At 61.5% G+C, this 17,969-nt stretch overlaps 6 protein-coding genes across 6 annotated transcripts; 4 read left to right on the top strand and 2 right to left on the bottom strand.

Moving 5' to 3' along the window:
* Positions 1 to 33: 33 nt before the first annotated feature.
* On the top strand, positions 34 to 2,147 carry MEX67 (nuclear mRNA export, poly(A)+RNA binding protein; the record flags this gene model as incomplete). The annotated part of the gene is made up of 2 exons (XM_028623941.1): positions 34 to 690; positions 747 to 2,147. The coding sequence occupies 2 exons, from the start codon at positions 34 to 36 to the stop codon at positions 2,145 to 2,147; spliced, it is 2,058 nt and encodes a 685-aa protein (XP_028475915.1).
* A 466-nt stretch (positions 2,148 to 2,613) lies between these two features.
* On the top strand, positions 2,614 to 2,955 carry EHS24_008632 (uncharacterized protein; the record flags this gene model as incomplete). The annotated part of the gene is made up of 1 exon (XM_028623940.1): positions 2,614 to 2,955. The coding sequence occupies one exon, from the start codon at positions 2,614 to 2,616 to the stop codon at positions 2,953 to 2,955; it is 342 nt and encodes a 113-aa protein (XP_028475914.1).
* A 5,417-nt stretch (positions 2,956 to 8,372) lies between these two features.
* On the top strand, positions 8,373 to 12,508 carry EHS24_008631 (uncharacterized protein; the record flags this gene model as incomplete). Its single annotated transcript, XM_028623939.1, has 7 exons — positions 8,373 to 8,590; positions 8,682 to 8,802; positions 8,875 to 9,021; positions 9,080 to 10,681; positions 10,745 to 11,690; positions 11,754 to 11,840; positions 11,895 to 12,508. 7 exons carry the CDS (start codon positions 8,373 to 8,375, stop codon positions 12,506 to 12,508), a joined length of 3,735 nt encoding a protein of 1,244 aa, XP_028475913.1.
* A 306-nt stretch (positions 12,509 to 12,814) lies between these two features.
* On the bottom strand, positions 12,815 to 14,961 carry EHS24_008630 (uncharacterized protein; the record flags this gene model as incomplete). Its single annotated transcript, XM_028623938.1, has 2 exons — positions 12,815 to 14,684; positions 14,741 to 14,961. The coding sequence occupies 2 exons, from the start codon at positions 14,959 to 14,961 to the stop codon at positions 12,815 to 12,817; spliced, it is 2,091 nt and encodes a 696-aa protein (XP_028475912.1).
* Positions 14,962 to 15,196: 235 nt separating this feature from the next.
* On the top strand, positions 15,197 to 15,645 carry SPT4 (transcription elongation factor spt4; the record flags this gene model as incomplete). Its single annotated transcript, XM_028623937.1, has 3 exons — positions 15,197 to 15,316; positions 15,366 to 15,474; positions 15,524 to 15,645. 3 exons carry the CDS (start codon positions 15,197 to 15,199, stop codon positions 15,643 to 15,645), a joined length of 351 nt encoding a protein of 116 aa, XP_028475911.1.
* Positions 15,646 to 15,936: 291 nt separating this feature from the next.
* EHS24_008628 (uncharacterized protein) lies at positions 15,937 to 16,854 on the bottom strand (the record flags this gene model as incomplete). Its single annotated transcript, XM_028623936.1, has 3 exons — positions 15,937 to 16,194; positions 16,248 to 16,416; positions 16,460 to 16,854. The coding sequence occupies 3 exons, from the start codon at positions 16,852 to 16,854 to the stop codon at positions 15,937 to 15,939; spliced, it is 822 nt and encodes a 273-aa protein (XP_028475910.1).
* Positions 16,855 to 17,969: the final 1,115 nt, after the last annotated feature.

The following is a 17,969-nucleotide window of genomic DNA, read 5'->3' as shown; positions in this document are numbered from 1 at the left end:
CCCTTGCACGCACCTCTCCGAGGAGAGTCGACCATGGTGACCCCCGCCATGGCGGGGCCCATGAAAATGCGGGAAGAGGCGGCGAACGGTGAACGCGCCGAGTGGCTTGGCTTGGCTGCTCGGAATGAGCGCGTTTTGCTCGTCAATGAATGTTCGCTCCCGACGTCATCCGAGAACAACCACCACCCTCAATCCGGAGTGTGCGCCACCCACTCATCCCGCTTCGCCGCATACCACCACCACTACTCTTGTACTCGCAGCATCCATCAAGCTGACGCTGAATCTCCCTCGTCACGTCGTTCCCCTCACTCTCTCAACATGGATGCCGAATCACCATTCCTCTTCCTCCCTCACCCCTCTCCTCCTTCTTTGCGACACCAGACTGGCCGTCATCGCCCGCCTAAGGAATCCCCTTACACCAAGCCTACGGCGGCGGGCAGGTCGTTGTCGAGCCGCATCAGCGGCCCACCTGGCTCGTCTGGGTCGTCCACTCGGCCCAAGCGAGGGGCCACCAACATCAACCCCAGGCGCAACCCCGAGGGCACGCCGGACGTGCTCAATGACCGCAACCCCAGGCGCCAACAGGTCCAGCAGCAGCAACACAGCAAGTTTAACGAGGTCTTGAAGACCGATGGCTTCAAGGCATGGCTGCAGAGCCGTCTCATCGCTCCCGGTGTTCTCGACATGTCGGTGAGTTGTGACAAGAGCGTAATTGAATGGACAAAGTGAAACTAAATCTCTTCCAGAACCTCAACGAGGACCTCTACCTCAAAGAGCAGGGTATCCTCCCTCCTGGCGACAAGGACGCACCTACCAACGTTGGCCATGTCCTCTGGAAGATGGCCTCCAACGTCCTTGAAACCCCTACCGACCGAATCCACACCCTTTCTCTTGCCCGGAACGGCTTCAGGAGCCTGCACCAGCTCCAGCGCCTGCCTATATGCCTGCCGTATATCCGCGCTCTCGACCTCAGCGACAACCCGGTCCCCAAGAGTGACGAGCTCAAGCACCTCCAGTCTGCCGGCGAGCAAAGGGGCAAGGCGTCCACTGGCATCGGCAGTCTCAAGAGTCTCGTGGAGCTCAAGCTTAACGGCGTCAAGTTCCGTGAAGAGTACCTCACCCAGCCCAAGGGCGCTGAGGCTTACCAACACGACGTCCTCCGCCGCTTCCCGGGTCTGTTGATCCTTGATGGCGTACAGCTCAACCGCATCGTCTTCCCCGTGACGCGCAAGCCTGTCGTCAGGCGTATCGAGGCGGAGCGCAAGCAGTTGCTTGCCCGCCCTTTCTCGTTCCCCTTCGACGTCGCCGGGAGCTTTGAGGAGAACGAAGGCTGCCGCGCCACGGCCATGAACTTTTGCCAAATGTTCTTCCTCCTCTGGGACACGGACCGCAACGAGATTGTGCACGCATACCACCCCGAAGCGACCGTCTCGATTGCAGCCAACACGCTCCCCAGCCGCTCGTTCCAGGCTACCGAGGTCTCGCGCTCGCGATCGACTCGCCCTCAGCCTGTCTCGTTCGAGTCTTGGGTCAACCTTCCCGGCCGCAACTTTTTGCGTAGCTGCACCACCATCGAGCAGCGCACCAACACCCTCAAGTCACCCATGGACATGCCCGAGTTTGTCCGATGGCTCACCAAGAGCGTCCCCAAGACCAAGCACCCTCTCGAGGATGCCTCCAAGTGGTGCATCGATGCCTGGTACTTTGACGAGACTCAAGAGCGCATCTCGGTCGTCATTCAGGCAGAGTTCCAGGAGCTGCCGTCTGGCACCTACCGCTCCTTCACCCGCACATTCATCCTCGGCGCAGCTCCCCACGGCTCCCTTGCTGCGGCCAAGAGCTGGCCATGCATCGTCCTCTCGGACGTCATGGTCGTCCACTCGTACCTCGGCACCGGCTCCTGGGACTCCAAGTCGTCTCTGGCCTCGGGCGATACCACGATCGTGCCCCCAGCCGAACCCAACACTGCCGCTCCCGCCAGTGATGCCCAGCAGGCTGTGCTGATCGAGCAGTGCCGACTGCGGACGGGAATGAACGCGACGTACTCTGCCATGTGCCTCGCACAGAACGGGTGGGACCTCGAGCGCGCCGTCGTCAACTTTGGCGAGATCCGCTCGTCCATCCCGGCCGAGGCCTTTACACAGTAGACTGTCTCTGTCTCTCAAAGGACAATACCACCATATCCTCTATCAACATCCCAAGAATCCCGAGCCCACAATCCCCAAGAACAACAGCAACAACAACAACACCTCCCCCCCGGTTCCTACACCCGAGTCACTACCACACCATTAGTGGCACCCTGGGCCACCCCCCTTTTTTTCGTGCATGTGAGAGGAAAAAAATAGCATGTCTCCAAACCAACAAACAACCAACAATCAAACTATCCTATGTATTACCCATGCCAAAAGCAACAACAGCGCGCAAGTGCGCAGACTCTCAAACACTCCCTGTGATCGTGCATCTGAGCAGTTCCAACGTTGCCGAGAGAGGTCGAGAGGTCTTCCGGGGGAGTTGCGACTAGGAGAGGCCCAGGATGGCCATTACTCATGGCCATCGCCCCCCAGGTGGACGGGCAGACTGATGACCGCTGACCGAATATACTTATCACCACTCATGAGCGCAGACAATGACCAGCGGTCCCAGAATGTGATCGAGGATGGGGACGAGGTGAGATCGAGGACGGAGAGTGAGGATCAGCCCAAGGCGTCATGGTTGGGATTTGTGGATCTGACCGATCAGAGGATCAGGTTCGCCGAGGAACGGTGCATGCTCGTTGCCAGTCGTGATCATCCTCTCTCGGGCCTGGGGCATCTGGCCTCTGGCCTAGCCTGCAAGGGTATTCGCGGGGGCAAGGGCACAGCACACAGCGGCCCAGAGGCCCAGAGGACAGTGGAGGAACGGAGTCACAAACGATTCCGACACCGTGCGCCTCCACATATGTATGCCGCTTGTTGAGTGTGCACAGTTTTTTTTTTCGCTGTAGGCGTACGACAACCCGACGACGATGGGCCAGCCTCTGGCGCAACGGGGATAAAACAGCTGGGGGTACTGGAGAGCTGCATACTGTCGTCGACCAAGGCAAACAGCTTTTGGGACGAGGAAAAGAAGGAAAAAAAGAAAAGAAAAGTAAAGTAAAGTAACCGCGGCTCGTATCACAGCGATATCACAGGTCGTGCCACAGTCAATATGGACCATGGGAACCTATGAAGGTTCTATCTGGGTTCTACCCGTATACATGAGCTAGGGAACGGCATACATAGGCACAGTGAATGTATTCTTCTCCCGCACCTACATCGTCTCCTATCCTCGACAACATGTTCTCTCATCTAGTACCACAGCCGTGTACCCTCGACTACTACTGATAGGTGTCCCGCTCTACCCGCCAGGTCGACCTGTATCGTGCCCTCTGGCAACCGACGTGGACGGATCCGCCACGCCGCCGCCGTAACGACGGCGGGCACTGGGACGGCAATGGCCAGCTGACTGTCTGCCCACTGCCGACGCCGCTGACGGACTGGGTGAGATTGCTGCTTTTACATAGTCAGCGGCAGAGGGGGGAAGAACGCCGTTCAGCGTACCCGTGGTTTGGGTAGAGTAACTAACTAACCGGCTCGTCACGGACACGGACACGGGTGCGGCCGGTGCGGGTGGGTGTGGCGCGTGAATGCCGAACGTGCGCCATTTGTATCATGGTACAGTACTTACAGTCCGTACAGTATGTACTCGGCCCACCTATCGAGCCACAAGCCACAAGCCACTAGCCAGTAGACATAACACCCCACTCGTCGTGGCAGCAGGACCATGGCATGCGCTCTTGTGGTCTGCACGCTCCCACGAGAGCAATGCTCTGCCGAAACGCAAAACCCCACGGATCCACGGATCCACGGACACTGGGGGCTACGGGGGCTACGGGACCCAGTGACCACGGCGCGCGGCCCATATGGTATGGGCCGCGCGCGATCTCGTATTGCCGTCCACAATGCCGGAAACGAGGGGGCCAGCGCGTGGGTTGCATACAGTAATGCCCGGCTCGGCTCGGCTCGGCTGAGCTGCAGAGCGGCGCGCAGCGCGTGTCGCGGCTGGGAGTCTGGCTCCGAAATTGAGGTCATGAGAGCCCCGCGGCCGCGCCGGGACACATGCCGGCGGGGTGCGGGGAGACGACGCGGCCTGGGGGTTGTGGGGGTGGGTCTGGTCCCGACTAGCTTGGCTTGCTGCGTCCCGCGTTACGTTTATTTCTTGTGGTTTATGTTAGAACGGAAAATGCAAAGGTGGTTCAGCATGCAGCAGTGGCACAGTGGGGATCACACAGGCGTGCAAGTATCTCCACTGCGGGGGAGTGTGTGGCGGAGAAAGTGGGTGGGTACGGCGTGTTGTCGCTTGGGCCAAGGGTAATTGTTGGATAAATTACGTTTCTTGGGAACGGATGGGATGCGGGCTTGTTCTCGAGACATGGTGTGGGTGGGATCGCGAGTGGCATGGACGAGAAGGGGGAAGGGGGGCAGAAGGAGGGCCCATGGTGCGGGACGGAGTGAGGGGACGGGAGCCACGTCTATCGCGTGAGCCACTGACGCGCTGACGAGTGGCAGAATGCACCATGAACACTGTGGACCGCCACAACACCACGTATGTACCTAGCACGAGACAGTCCCAAAATGCTGTTTGTACTCCGCCTCGACTCATGTTCTCCACGGGCACTGCGGGCCACCGTCTGCCCCTATTCCCAGCAGGAACGCCTACGAGGGTGCCCAAGAACGGTCCATGAGCGCAGCAGCACATGGCCGTCGTATCTCGGCATTTGAAACGCGCCAGCGCCAGCCAACGCCGGTGGCGGGCAGCAAGTAGTGACTAACCCCCCTCCCCCACCCACCCACCATGCACGGATCTGTGCGCAGGACGCCTTGATTCGTCCTGGAACCGAGGGGGAGGTGCGTGCGTGGTATGGCGAGCACTGTTTGTGCGGGATGCATGATAAGGACGATAGGCGACGAGGGGGATGGTACGAGAGTGTAGCGTTGAGCGCATCAGGTTTGTGAATTTGTGGCAGGAGCGCGGGGGGTCGCATTCCGCGCGAGTTATGGTTGTGAACGCACATCGCCTCGTTCGCTACCCCGAGCATTCATGGACGTACGACATGGCCGCTCTTTGCAGCACAGAAGGCAGACGAGGCAGGAGGCACACGCCAATCCAGCCAAACAGCCCCCGCGCCCACATCCCACGCCACGGCGCCGAACACTCGGACTCGGACTCGGACTCGTCCCGCTGCAACCCACCGAAATGGGCCCCCACCGGCCCCTTTGACGACCTGAGATCTCGACGACGCTCCTGTTCTCCATATCGCGGCATGCTCTTGCCCCTCCACTCGTGACTGCGTGTACTGCCTACTTCCCCCGTCCTGGTTGTTTGCACCAGCTGCCACATTCCCCCCACTCCCACTCTCACTCCCACTCCCCCCTCGACGCCCCCGACGCACCCACCTGATGGCGGCGTCGGGGCTTGGAGGCATCGGAATTGCGCTCGGACAAGAGTGCACGATGTGTGGCGCTGGCGCTGGCGGCCGTGGCCTTGTTCCCGTCGCCGAACCCCCAACGCCCACCTAGGCCACCATGCCGCTGGGGGGGGGGGGGGGGGGGGGCACGACTGCGCTGGTGGTGTATACGCTGCTGTAGCGAACAGGGTCGTGGCTCGTGGCTCGTGGTATGCGGCCATGGCTTGTGGGCGGCGGGGTTTGTGGGGGTGGGGGCTGGCTCATACTAGCACGAGCCTCATGGCCTCTGCAGGTGGCAGGCAGGTGGCCTAACGTTCCCGTCCACATGAGCATGCCCCACATGAGCAAGCCGCACGCCTACACGCACGCCGTGGCGCTGCCGCTGGCCGCTATACAGTACATGGGCTGTGTGGTTTCCATACGGCCTTGTGTTGGCTGCTACTAGTGTCCACCGCTGTATGGAGGTGGGGGCCTGGGGAGAGGGGGTTGACACATTTGATCAACGTCGAGGCCAGAGGCCAGAGGCAAGAGAAACCTTGGGGAGCCTTCGCACAAACCTTGTACCGCTGTGTGGGTACCCACCCATACTGAGATGGACATGTGAGATTTCCCCTCCATACCACGGGGCCACGGGCGTGCCACACGGGTGTTGGTTAGTCCACCGACGACGACGGTGGGGACTACTCCCACTAACCACTACTGCTATCCCGCAGGGCACGGTGTGCGATGATGGATGCTTCTTTGCAGGCCGGCGTGCCAAAGGGCGCGTTTGAGGGTGGTGCAGCATGGAAGGAGCGTGTCGGTCGGCCACGGTGGGCAGTGTGCTGACGAGAGAAGAAGGTTAAGCGTTATTGCAAAGTGGGGCTGTTTCGACGGTTAGGTTGGGGGTGACTAGGGTTGGGGCGGCAGTGACACAAAGGCTGGGGTCAGCTGGAGGACGGCTCGTGGCACAGGAAAGAAGTGTGCAGGAAAGGAGAGTGCACAGGGGGGAAAGAGCGAGTGCAGGGCATGCTGGAGCAACGTTTTTCGTAGATCAGAATGGTTGTGTCCTGTCTGTCCTCTATGTCCTGGAACACGTCATAGGCCATGGGCCATGGGGTTGCATGTGGCAGAGTTGGACAACCGTGCGCGCGCGCGGTGTGTGCAGGAGCTCGATGGATGGGTGGGTGTGTGGGGCAGGGCAGAGCCCCGTGCAGCAGCCTCCTCCCCTCAGACCGTACGATGATAACGACAGACAAAACAAAAACAAAAACAAAAGCAGACACAAAGGTCTGCCTGCGGCCGCCTGGCGCTAGTGGCACAAAACGCAGGGAAAAATGGTGGGCAATGGGTGAGAGACAGAGAGAGTGGTGTGCCCATTGTATGCTGCCAAGAGGCCAAGTTTTGCTGCGCACGACGCAGTGATGGGTGCTGCGAGTGACTGTCGTGTCCTAGGCATGTGGTGTGAGGGGCCAGAGGTAAGTTATTCTAGAGCAAGGCTCGTCCTGTTTATAGCGCACAGCCACCGTTTGTCATATGGGTCCTATGGTGTTCCCGACAGCCCCTGCGCGTGCCGCGGAGGCGTTCTTGAGACGGTAGATGGGGCATATGGGATGGGTTTGCCATGGGACATGCATGTGAGACTTGTGATGTGGGATGTTGTCTGTGCTGGGATGACGCAGAGAGAGAGAGGAAGAGAGAGAGAGAGAGATAGCGAGACGGGGACGCGTGCACAAACGGTGGGTGTGCGTGCAGGGAAGACGGAGGGGGGTTGTTGGGTGGACGCGTCGCGCACAGGGCATATCGTCCACCCAAACCCGTGTACCCAGTGTCCCTGCGCCGACTCGGTTCCATGGCGTCGCCCCCACCCCCCGGGGTGCTGTGTCGTTTTTCGTCTTCTTCTGCAGCACATGCATGTATGCATATGGCATGGGCGGGGGGTCTTGCATCTTATACAGCTGTCAACAACATGTTGTTGCTGTGCCGCCCCGAGCAGTTTGTGTGCTGTCCACCGAAAAATGAGCGCGTCGTCGTGTGAGACGTCGAGATGAGACATTGGCGAGGCACGACGCACTGTCCAGGAGCGGGGGCAGCACTCCTGGCGCGTCCAGGGCCATGCCACCTCGACGGCGACGACGACAGCTGCGACGACGACGGCCTCGTGTCTCCTCTGCGCGTGTGCCCCCGGGGGCATGTCCGTCGGCTGTCGGTCGTCGTCCCGGAAGCAAGGGCCACTTTGGGTTTTGGGCTCTGTCGACGACCACCACGACGGACGTTGGTGACAGTCGGTCAGCGACCACCTTTTTCTTTCGTCCATTCTGTGGTTTCCGTTCTTTGCCTCGAGTATACCACCCAACCACCCAACGTTCTACGCTCTAAACGCTCTCTGCAACGAGCTCTCTACCCAAAAGCATCCGCCAGCACTACGGCACTGCGCGTGCTGCTGCCCCCCGCCCGTCTCGACGCGTCGCCCTCTCCCTCTCCCCAACGGTTCCCAGATCTACCCCCGCCCCGCCGGCTGTCCCTTTGCCTCCCCCCCTCTCTCCCGGGCCATCACACACCTCTTTGTCCAACCCACCCATCACCACCACCACCACACGCACCGTCGTCGTCGCCGTCGCCAACTGTGCACATTCCCCCATCTCACACACCCCTCCCCCAGGCATCTCTCATCACCCGTCGCCCTCCCATCACTCCTCCCCCCATCACTCCCCGCCCCCTCGCGCCCACGCATCCGCGCAAGACGTGGATGGATGGCTGCGCCATCACCGCTCGCTGCCATCGACCCCCGCCGCACAAACCACCCTATAGCCGTCGTCCCTAACGTCCACTTCTTGTGCGCTCGTTAGACCATCGACAAACGTCTCCCCCCCCCCCACTCCCCCTCCCCCTTGCTGTCAACCACACCATGACCGCAGTCGACACGAACACGCCGCTCGCGCTCCCGGCCGACTCGGCACCGTCACACCGCCAGTCCCTCAGCAATGGTAACAACACTTTGGCTACACCACGCGGCGACCCCGAGGCCTTGTCGACCATCTCGTCGCTGACCGACCTCGAGGCCCGCTGTGGTGGTTGCCGCAACGTTATTGACCAGGACAACGGCGGTATTGTCGTCGCGTTTGGGTACGTGGCGGGCGGGTGGGGGGGGACCACCCACCAAAACACACACACACACACATTGGAGGACCGAGCGCTGACCACATTCTACGTACAGGTCTTCGCTCTGGCACGTCGACTGCTTTCGCTGTGCAAAATGCCAGGAAAAGGTCTCGGCCGATACCAACCTGTTGTTACTCAGCGACGGCAGCCCAGTGTGCGGAAACTGCTCGTACCAGGTGAGTCTGTCCATACCCCCGCCGCCGCGTCGTTTTCCTGGTGTCGGACCGCGGCTGACACACCCGACACAGTGCTTTGTATGCAAGCAGGCCATCACAGAGGAAGCCATCATGACAGGAGACGAGTCGTACCACGCCCACTGCTTCACTTGCCGCACGTGTAAGCGTCGGATAGAGGAACTGGTCTTTGCAAAGACCACACAGGGCATTTACTGCATGGTACGTTCCAGGGAGGGTTTCAACCTCACCGTTCGTCACATCTGACGCGCACACCCAGTCCTGTCACAACGACCGCGTGGCTCGCAGCAGGCGGCATGCCGAAGCAAAGCGGCAGCGCGCAGCTCGCAAGGAGCGCGAGGCGCGTGAAAAGGCCGACGGAGAGCTCCGCAGGGCAGAGGAGCAAGGTGGCCGCATGACCAGCAGCTCGACGTCGACGTCCCTCAACGTCTTGGCCAACACCGTCAGCAGGAGCTCTACCGAAGCCACAGTGGCCGCGCCGTCGCCCATGGGTTCAACGACAGCCAGCCCACGAGACTTGCCAGACAGGAAAGGCTCGTTGCCGCCTGTCTCGCCTCAGCACAACAGCACCCTCCCGGCAGCCCAGCGTGCGCTCAGTGTAGACCGGGCGGGCGGGCCAGCGAGCCCAAATGCGCGCTCGCCTTCACCTTCGCCTGGCGGCCGCAAGGGTGCTGGCGACCCCAACATGCCGACCTCGCCCACGATCGATGCTCCGCTCATGTCGCGTGGACAGTCGCTGGATCAGCCACCCCCGCGCTCCTCGTCTGCCAGCCCGGCACCGCCGGCGGCGGCGGCTGGTTCCAGCAACCCGTTGAGCCCCGCGAGCCCGATCAACACCATCTCCCAGTCCCTCTCGGGTTCCCCATCCACTCCCAACCAGCCTCACAGCCCGACCTCGCGTCAAGCAGGAAACCCTGGTCTGGGCGTTGGCCTCAGTGTGCCCACACCAAAGGCGTCCAAGCGCCGGTCAATCAACCCGGGCATGACGTTCAACATGGACGCGCACAACGCCACGTTCGCGGCCGAGCCCAGAGCCTCGTCGCCGTTGCGGGCCGCCAACGACGATGCCCAGCAGCAGCGCATCGTGTCTGGCTCGCCTGCGCCCGGCACGCCTTCCCAGGACCCCAAGGACCGCGCCGCCTCGCCAGTCCCGCCGCTCATTGGCACGCCGAACGCCCAGTCGACCCCTGTGGTCGAGGCGGCTACTGTGCCCAACGGCAGTGGTGCCGACGAAAAGGAGAACAAGGACCCGCAGAGCAAGCTGGATGTGAAGGGCAAGAAGGGCGAGCTCGACGGATCGGCGAGCGACCACGAGGACAGGGCTGCTGCTGCTGCTGCTGCCGACGGCGACGCGACCAAGCAAGGTCCCCGGATTGACGCGCCAGCATTACCCACCATGTCCTTTTCTCTCTCTGACCCCGACTTTGCCGTCCTCCTCAAGGAGATGGAGTCGTCGCCAAAGAAGAAGGGCTCGGTCGTCCCCGAGGTCGTTACCAGTTCTGGATCGCCCAACCCCCAGGCGCCATCCGACTTGGAGGACGCAAACTCGGCACCCATGTCCAGGAGCCCCAACATGAACCTGTCTGCCGCGGCGAACGGCGAGGACAAGTCCCTGTTGTCACCTTCGAATGTATCGGGTCTCCCCGGCGGCTCGACGCATCGCCGCCGCCTGTCAATGGAGTCGGCCGTGTCTGTGCGCCTGGGTGCCGAATCGGCACTGTCGAGCCTCAAGGAGCTCATGTCCGAGGCCAAGGGCGACACGGTCACGGTCGACCGCGACATTCTCAACGAGGTTATTCGTGAACATGACGCGCTGAGGGACATTACCATGACACTCAAGAACAAGTACACTGGCGCAAAGGTGTGTAATACACTCTACTCTCTCTCACTTTCCAATTTCACAAACTGACACGTTTCTTTACAGCGCTCGAGCCAGCAGTACAGCGAAGGCCTCACTGTCGCCGGCGAAGAGTACGACAAGGAAGTCGCCATGCGCCAAGAGCTCGAGGCCGAGGTGACGCGTCTGCGCGCCCAAGTCCACGGCCAGACTGCCCGTCTTTCTGTCATTTCGAGCGAGGAGCGCCGTGCCGAGAACATGCGCCGTCGGTCCCACGACCTTGCCAGCAACCTCACCGGTCTGGAACGTGACATTTCGCGCTTGCGAGCGCAGCGCGACATTTCGCTGGCCGAAGTCGAGGAGCTGCACGCCAAAAAGGTCGAGTCTGCAGTGGGCGGCAGCACCGATGAGGCTACCTCCAAGCTTGGACGTTCGCTCACCCGCCGCCTCGACACGATCAAGGAGCAGTACCGCGACGAGCTCGGCCCCCTTTCCGCACAGCGCGAGGCGCTGCAGCGTGAGATCAACGACCTGCGCGACACGCGCGAGCAGTTCCTGGAAGAATCGACAGCCCTGGCGGCCAAGAACGAGGAGCTTGCCGAGCTCAACGCCCAGTTGAGCCGCAACACAGAGTCGATGCAGGACTCGATGACGCGCCGCGCACCTGCGTTCCCGCACACTACGGTCAAGGCCCCTCGTGGCCACCCATCGGGCAGCCCGTCCATGTCCTCGTTGGCCAATGCCCTGCAGGATGTCCCCGAGGAGACGGCCCGTGTGATCAAAGTGTCAAAACCCGTCGAGGTCGAGGCTGCGCCGGTTCGCCGCTTCAAGTGGATCGGCGGCGGCAAGTCGCCAAAGGCCGAGCTGGCCAAGCCGGCTGTGGGCGACGCGGGCGGCGGCAACCGCAAGTACAGGCCGTCGACGGAGATGGGCGTGCGCGACCACCAGTTCCAGCAGCACAGCACCATGCGTCTGGGCCGCTGCGAGTTGTGCCAGGACAAGATGTGGGGCCTGCAAGAGGTCAAGTGTGCCTGTAAGTGTATGCGGGGGTGGGGGAATGTGACGAGATGAGACAGACGCTGACAAACAAACACAGCGTGCGGCGTGGTGTGCCATTCCAAGTGTGCCGAGAAGCTGCCCAGGTCGTGCCCGGGCAAGGCCGAAGCAGAGGACGGTCCTCCTCGTGAGTTACCTGCACACACGTTACCCCTTTTCCTGTGCTAACACGTTCACGCAGCCGTCAGCATGTTTGGCCGCGACCTGTCCGAGCAGGCCGAGTCGGACGGCACGGCCGTGCCGACCATTGTCACCAAGTGTATCCGCGCAGTCGAGGCCAACGGCATGGAATACGAGGGTATCTACCGTAAGACTGGCGGTTCGTCCCAGTCCAAGCAGATTACGCAGCTGTTTGAGCGTGCGCGCTACGACACGTTTGACCTCACCAACGTCGAGTCGTTCAACGACATTAGCTCCATCACGTCGGTGCTCAAGACCTACTTCCGCCAGCTGCCCGACCCGCTCATGACGCACACGCTGCACGAGAGCTTTGTGGCCGCGGCCAACATCCGCGACCACGCCAACAAGCACGCTGCGCTGTGCGTCTTGCTCAAGGAGCTGCCCAAGCACCACTACAACACGCTCAAGGTCCTGATGCTCCACCTCAACCGCGTGACGGCCAAGTCGGGCGTCAACCTCATGACGAGCCAGAACCTCGGTGTGGTCTTTGGCCCCACGCTCCTGCGCTCAAAGGACCCCGGACGCGAGTTTGGTGACATGGCAGGAAAGGCACTCAGCGTGCAGTGGATGGTGGACAATGCGCCCACCGTGTTTGTGGACGAGGACGACGAGTAGGGGTGAGAGAGACGCCTCGACGAGTAGAGTAGAGAGACTGCTCGACTCGCACATACATTTTTTTTTTTTATCTGTTAACATAGTGGGGCCCGAGACGCTGGTCGCCAGCATGCCCCGACACCACCCAACCCCACCCCAACCACCTTAGTACATGTCTGTCGCTCTGCCTGTTGCTAGTGTTAGTCATGTGTCAACATATGCATCATGTGCACGGATACGAGCAATGTGGCAAATGTCAATGTTGGTTGTTTTTTTGCTACAGCTGCTCAATGCATAATGCTACCTGCCCACCCCTTCCCTCTCCCTCTACCTCCTGCCCTTGCCCTTGTCGGTCGTGACGCTGCCCTTGTTACCCACCGAGAGGACCATGTGCGCCTCGCCCGTCTTCTGCTGGCGGCGCGCAAACGCGTCCGTCATGCCCGTGGGCGTGTCGCCTGCGGCCATGTACGCTGCCTTGCGCTCCTCTTCAATCTTGCGCATGCGCTTTTCAGTCTTCATGCGGCCCGACGTCTTGCCGTGGAACTTGTGCGAGAGCGACTTCCACGCCTCCTTGGGGGTCATCTTGCGCCCAAACTCGTCGTGGTAGACAATCTCCACGTCGGGCTGGTAATTCTTGAAGCTCTCCAGGGCGTCGCGCGCGTCCGTCTGCTCGCGCACGCGGTTCTCGTACTCGCGCTGCGCCTGGTCCTTGTTCCCGCCGCGCGCGGCGATGCGGTCCAGCTCGCGCTGCGCCGCGCGCCGCTTGTGGTCGGCGAGCCACAGGTCGTGCTGTTTCTGGCTGCGCTCGCGCGCGTCGTCTGCCGCAGTGCGCTTTTGCAACGAGCCCTGGTTGCGCAGCATGGCCAGCACGCCGGCCATGCCCTGCGTGTTTGTCGGTTCGGGGTCTGGGTTGGCGGCCGCGTCGACGTCCTCGGCCTTGAGGCTGTCGAGTTCGGTCATTTGCGCGTCGATGCGCAGGCGGTATTCGGCCAGCGAGAGACCCTCGCGCGCGGCCAGGTTGGCCAGCTCGTCGTCCTCGTCCTCAGAGTCCGAGTCCATCTCGGCGTCGCCGTCGTCCACGCGCTCAACCTTGACCACGACGGCCTCGTCGGTGCTGCCACTGGCAGCGGCAGGTGCCGGGGTGCCGGTGCCACTGCGCTCGCGCTTGATGGGCACGGCGATGCGCGATTCGGCAGTGACGTTGCGGACAAACTCGCTCGTCTCGTCAAACGTGATGCGCCCGTCGTCGTCGCCGCCGGCCTCGTCCTCGTCCTTGACCTGCGCCGCGTCGTCCTCCTGGCGTTGCTGCTGGATACGTGCTGCCAGGTCCTCGGGCTTGACCCTGGGCTTTTTCTTCGCATGCTCTCTCCTGCTCCTGGCCAAGGCGGCTTGCAGGTCGTCGTCGTCCACGAGGTTGTCGGGGTCCTCGCCCACCACACGCCGCGTAAATGTCGGGCTGGGGTCCACGTCCATGGCGGCGGTGTCGTCGGCGTCGTCTGCCTCGGCGCGGCGCGTCGACTTTTTGGCTCGCCTCTTCTTGGGCTTTTTGAACCCCACGTCGCCCTCCTTCATGTAGTCGGACACTTCAAAGTCCTTTGCAAAGTCGAGGTTGAGCTTGACCTTGGTCGCGGGGCCGACACCGACCATCAAGTCGTCCTCGTCCGCCACGACCTTTGCCTTCTTCTTGGGCGCCGGCGCGCCCAGTCGGAAGCCCTCCACCTCGACTTTACCGCCCGAAAACTCGTCGTCATACTTGGCGAGCACCTCGGCCTTTTGGCCTATCCGCTTCTCGTCAAACTCGTCGTCGTCGTAGCCCGTGTACGCCTCGTTGGCCTTGCGTTTCCGGTCCTTGGCAGCCTGGACAGCCTCGTCGTCGGCAATGTTGACGTTTTGCAGCTCGTCCTCGTCGCCTTCCAGGATACGGCTGTCCTTGAGCGTGAGGATGACGTCCTCGCCCTCCTCAAACTGGTCCGTGTCGTGCGCCACCTTGAGGCCCGCCAGGTCGTTTTCGCCATACACCACGTTGTCGGCCTCCTCCATCTCGCGCGCACGGCGGGCGGCGAGCTCGCGCTCGCGCTTGACGGAACGCTTCTTCTGCGTCTTGATCCAGTTCTTGGCCGAGAGCGAGTCGTCCTTGCCGCCGTCGCCCAGTGTCGAGCCCTTGAGCTGTTCCTTGAGCGCGCGCTGGTTCTTGACACTGCGAGCTTGTCAGCACCTCAACAGTTTGGGTTTCGAGCCAACGAGCCAACTTACCGCTCCATACGCTCTTTGATCTCGCGCTCGGCCTTGTCGCGCTTCATCTCGTCCCGTCGGCGCGCAAAGTTGGCCTCGGCAACCTCATCCTGGTCGAGGATGGGCTGGCCATCGGCGTCGACGGCGGGCTCAGCCCCGATCGGCGCGAGACCGAGGCTGATGCGGACCTTGTTGGTCTCCTCGAGCGTGAGCGAGTCCTGGTTCACCGACGCGTCAGCCATGTTGGGCGGCGATGGTTCGTGATGAGGGTGAGGGTGAGGATGAGAGGGAGGTTGGACGAGGTTGTCATCGAGAGGTTGATTCAAGATCGGTTGGGTGGCGACAAAAGGCGCACGTAAATAAAGGCCCGCCGTTCCAGTGGGATGCCTTTCCGTCCGCGATCGGCGACATCCACTGCAACTTCGAGACCACAACTCAATCTCCCAACCCTACCTTCCCCCAGCACCCGTCACAAACATGCCTCCCAAAGTGGGCGCCCGCCAGCCCCAGCTCCGCGCCTGCTTGGTCTGCTCCATTCTCCAGCCTCTCAAGGACTTTGTCGAGACCGGCTGCCCCAACTGCGAGGATGTCGTCGAGGTGAGCTGGCGCGATCAGTTGAATGAGCTCTCACTAAACCCTTGTCCAGATGCGTGGATCCCCCGAACGCGTCGCCGAGTGCACCAGCACCATCTACGACGGCATGATCGCCATGATGGAGCCCGAGGAGAGCTGGGTCGCGCGCTGGCAGCGTATAGGTGCGTTGTTTGCTTCCGTCTCTCCACTGGCCACTAACGCTCGCTACAGACAAGAAGAAGCGCGGCCTGTACGCCGTGCGCGTCACCGGTCGCCCGCCCCAGGACGTCATTGACGCTATCGAGTCGCGCGGTGGCGTGTACCGTCCCCGTGACGCTGTGGAGGAGCTCTAAAAGGCGGCACAAGAGACACAAGCGGGTCGGTTGTGCCGCTTTCGATACCACCTCGAAACCATCACTTGTTGCCTCCCCGGCCGCTGGCAGCGTCGACACACAGCTCTGGGGACGGGCATGTACACCTGAGCTGGGCACGATGGGTAGAATACATTATGGCATGTTGTACATTTCTGCGCGTCGCAAAAGGCTGTTGCTCGGCCGTTCACCGCTCACCGCCCACGGGCAACCACCGCTACTGAATATGGTATATCCTGACGCCCCACCTCCCATGGCCCATGGCCTCCTCGCTCACATGTACATGCCGCCGAGGTCGCCGCCGGCCGGAGTGGCAGTCTCTGGGATCTTGCGCTTGCCCATCCCAGGCGCCTGGAACGGCTCGTCGTCGGCATCCGTCCACAGCGCGTGGCGGGCAAAGGCCTGTCCCAGCTCGGCGGGGAGGGTGGTGAGGGCCTCGGTGAGGCCAGTGGGTGCGAATTGCGAGAGGGGCAGGGGGAGGAGGTAGAGCGCGACCGAGGCCGCGTGCAGAGGGAAGGCAGGGTGAGCAGCCTGTGGACTGTCAGTATGGAGGGCAAGGCGAGTTGGGGGTGGGCTCAACTCACCGCCGAGAGGAACGCTCCAGCAATGCCCGTGACGTAGTTTGGCGCATCATACGTCCTGATCAGCTTGCCTGCCTCGCGGCCCAGGACGCGCACAGGCGAGTCGCCCGAGATGAGACCCTCGGCAGCGTCGGGAATGTACATGGAAGGAACGTAGGACGAGAACACGGTCCTGGACGCGGGTCAGCAGGTGCGGTATCACCATCTCCACCCACCAGTTCTTGGCCTTGACCAGCGTCGTAAGCTCCTGCACGACAGAGAACGCCGCGTCGCCCTTGTCCGCATCGTGCAGGCCAATAAACAGGCCGCCGGGAACCACAAACGCCGCGCCGAGACGGTGGCCATCGAGCTCGACCTCGAGGACGGCCTGGCGCGCACCCGCCCGCCGGAGGAGGTACTTGCCTGCCTGTCCGACGCCAACTACCACGCTGTCCACGGCCGGCAGCGGGTCGTCGCCCAGTGGCAGAACCTGGACGCGCGGCCCGGGAGCGGGCGAGGTGCGCGAAGCGTGGTGGCCGCCGTACACGCCCTGGCCCTCTTCGTCCGAGCTGTCGGATTCGAGGAGGTAGCGAGGAGGAGGGGCGGTGAGGGGAGAGAGGGGGTCGATCATGGCTGTGAGTTGGCAGAGGACGACGCTGTTGGCCTGTGAAAGAGGGAGAGAATGTTGAGAATGTTGGGCCGTATGTTGGCTGTTGCATCATCGCGCGTGTAGAGACGCGAATGCGTTGAAGTGGAGGTTGTTTGAGCTTACGTAATGGCGTTTTTGTTTAGCACCTGGGGGCTTTGTAGCTGCCTTTTTTGGCCACGTCCACAGCCATGTTGTGCTCGGACGGCCATCCTGTGTTTCTGTGTTGTGCTTTGCGGGACATCTCCCTTGGTATTTTTTATTTCATCTTTTTACCCCACGTCAACCCAGTGAGAATCGATCCCAGGTCAAGGCAAAACAATAAGTAGAGTACTCTAGATGGTCGGGTTCGATCTCGATCTCAAGATTCGAACCCTCGTATTAGGCGCCTACTCCCCCGCTCCACTCCACCCCTTGCTCGCCCCCAGCACCCCCCTCCTGTTGTCGGTGGTAATCCTGGTGGATTCTTCAGAGGTGCTCTCTTGCGGTAGGTGCTCTCTTGCGGTCGGGTGCACCCCTGGACGCCCCGGACGGGGAATGGCTCGGGCCAGGAGCCATCCATCCGCGTACGCGCACGGAATCTAGGTATTAAGGCGGGCCCACCCAATTAACCGGTCCGGCAACGCAGCTTCATACTGGCGAGAGGGACCGACTCCATATGAGGCGTGTGGGCGGGTGACGCTGTATCAACATTAGAATAAGGACCATTAGTGTCGTTTCTATTGCCTTCCTAGCGTATTAGAGTAGAACTCTCATATGAATGATATCCAGACTTGTTCTCGTTGCTCTATCCTCTATCGACCTCTCCAACCTGCTACACTTTACGTTTACAGCGTTCGGAGAGTGCTACGAGTGTGCAACCCGACTGTTTGTAGCTGTCAGGCCAGCCGTTTAGCTGTGAATCCAAGTGGACCTACAACACAGTGAGACGCTCAGTTGTAGGAAAAGGTGCGAAAAGTGATGGAAATCGTCATGAACTGCCCGGGCCGGTCTCACTACATACCTACGTGAGTACACAACCATTTATTTATCTGTGGGGCCGCATGCCGACTTAAAAGAGGCTGTTATCCAGGACGATGCCACTGACGTCCTCAGACATG

This window comes from Apiotrichum porosum (assembly GCF_003942205.1).
Source record: "Apiotrichum porosum strain DSM 27194 chromosome Unknown scaffold_7, whole genome shotgun sequence".
Classification (NCBI taxonomy): Eukaryota; Fungi; Basidiomycota; class Tremellomycetes; order Trichosporonales; family Trichosporonaceae; genus Apiotrichum; species Apiotrichum porosum.
This window is presented reverse-complemented; position numbering and strand designations above follow the sequence as displayed.